At 62.8% G+C, this 349-nt stretch overlaps 1 protein-coding gene across 1 annotated transcript in view; it reads right to left on the minus strand.

Annotated features, from left to right (window-relative positions):
* Positions 1–349, minus strand: part of EMH_0088140 (uncharacterized protein) — a gene marked incomplete at both ends in the record, with an annotated part of 1881 nt that overhangs the window by 1322 nt on the left and 210 nt on the right. The window contains one exon of the mRNA XM_013501251.1: positions 143–347. Within this exon, the coding sequence (XP_013356705.1) occupies positions 143–347 (205 nt within the window). The remainder of the gene's footprint in view (positions 1–142; positions 348–349) is intronic.

Below are 349 nucleotides of genomic sequence, written 5' to 3' on the forward strand. Positions count from 1 at the left end.
GGGGAGGAGGAGCAGCAGCAGCAGCAGCAGCAGCTGCTGCTGCTGCTGCTTCGCTGCTGCTGCTGCTGCTGCTGAAACTGCCTGGACCATCATCATTCAAGACACAGGGGGGAGCGCAGACAGAAGCACCCCCGTAACAAACCATCTCCTGCTGCAGCAGCTGCTGCTGCTGCTGCTGCTGCTGCTGCCCCGCAGGGGTGTAGCTGAAGCCAGCAGGAGATATGATGGGCTGCATGCCTGCGTTGTCTTGCATCTGCAGCTGCTGCTGCTGCTGCTGCAGCTGCTGCTGCAGCTGCTGCGAACCCGGCAGCAGCTCTCCGCCCCAGCACCACTGCAGCTGGCATATCTG

This window comes from Eimeria mitis, genomic scaffold, assembly GCF_000499745.2.
Source record: "Eimeria mitis Houghton genomic scaffold, Emh_scaff6572, whole genome shotgun sequence".
NCBI classification, from domain to species: domain Eukaryota; phylum Apicomplexa; class Conoidasida; order Eucoccidiorida; family Eimeriidae; genus Eimeria; species Eimeria mitis.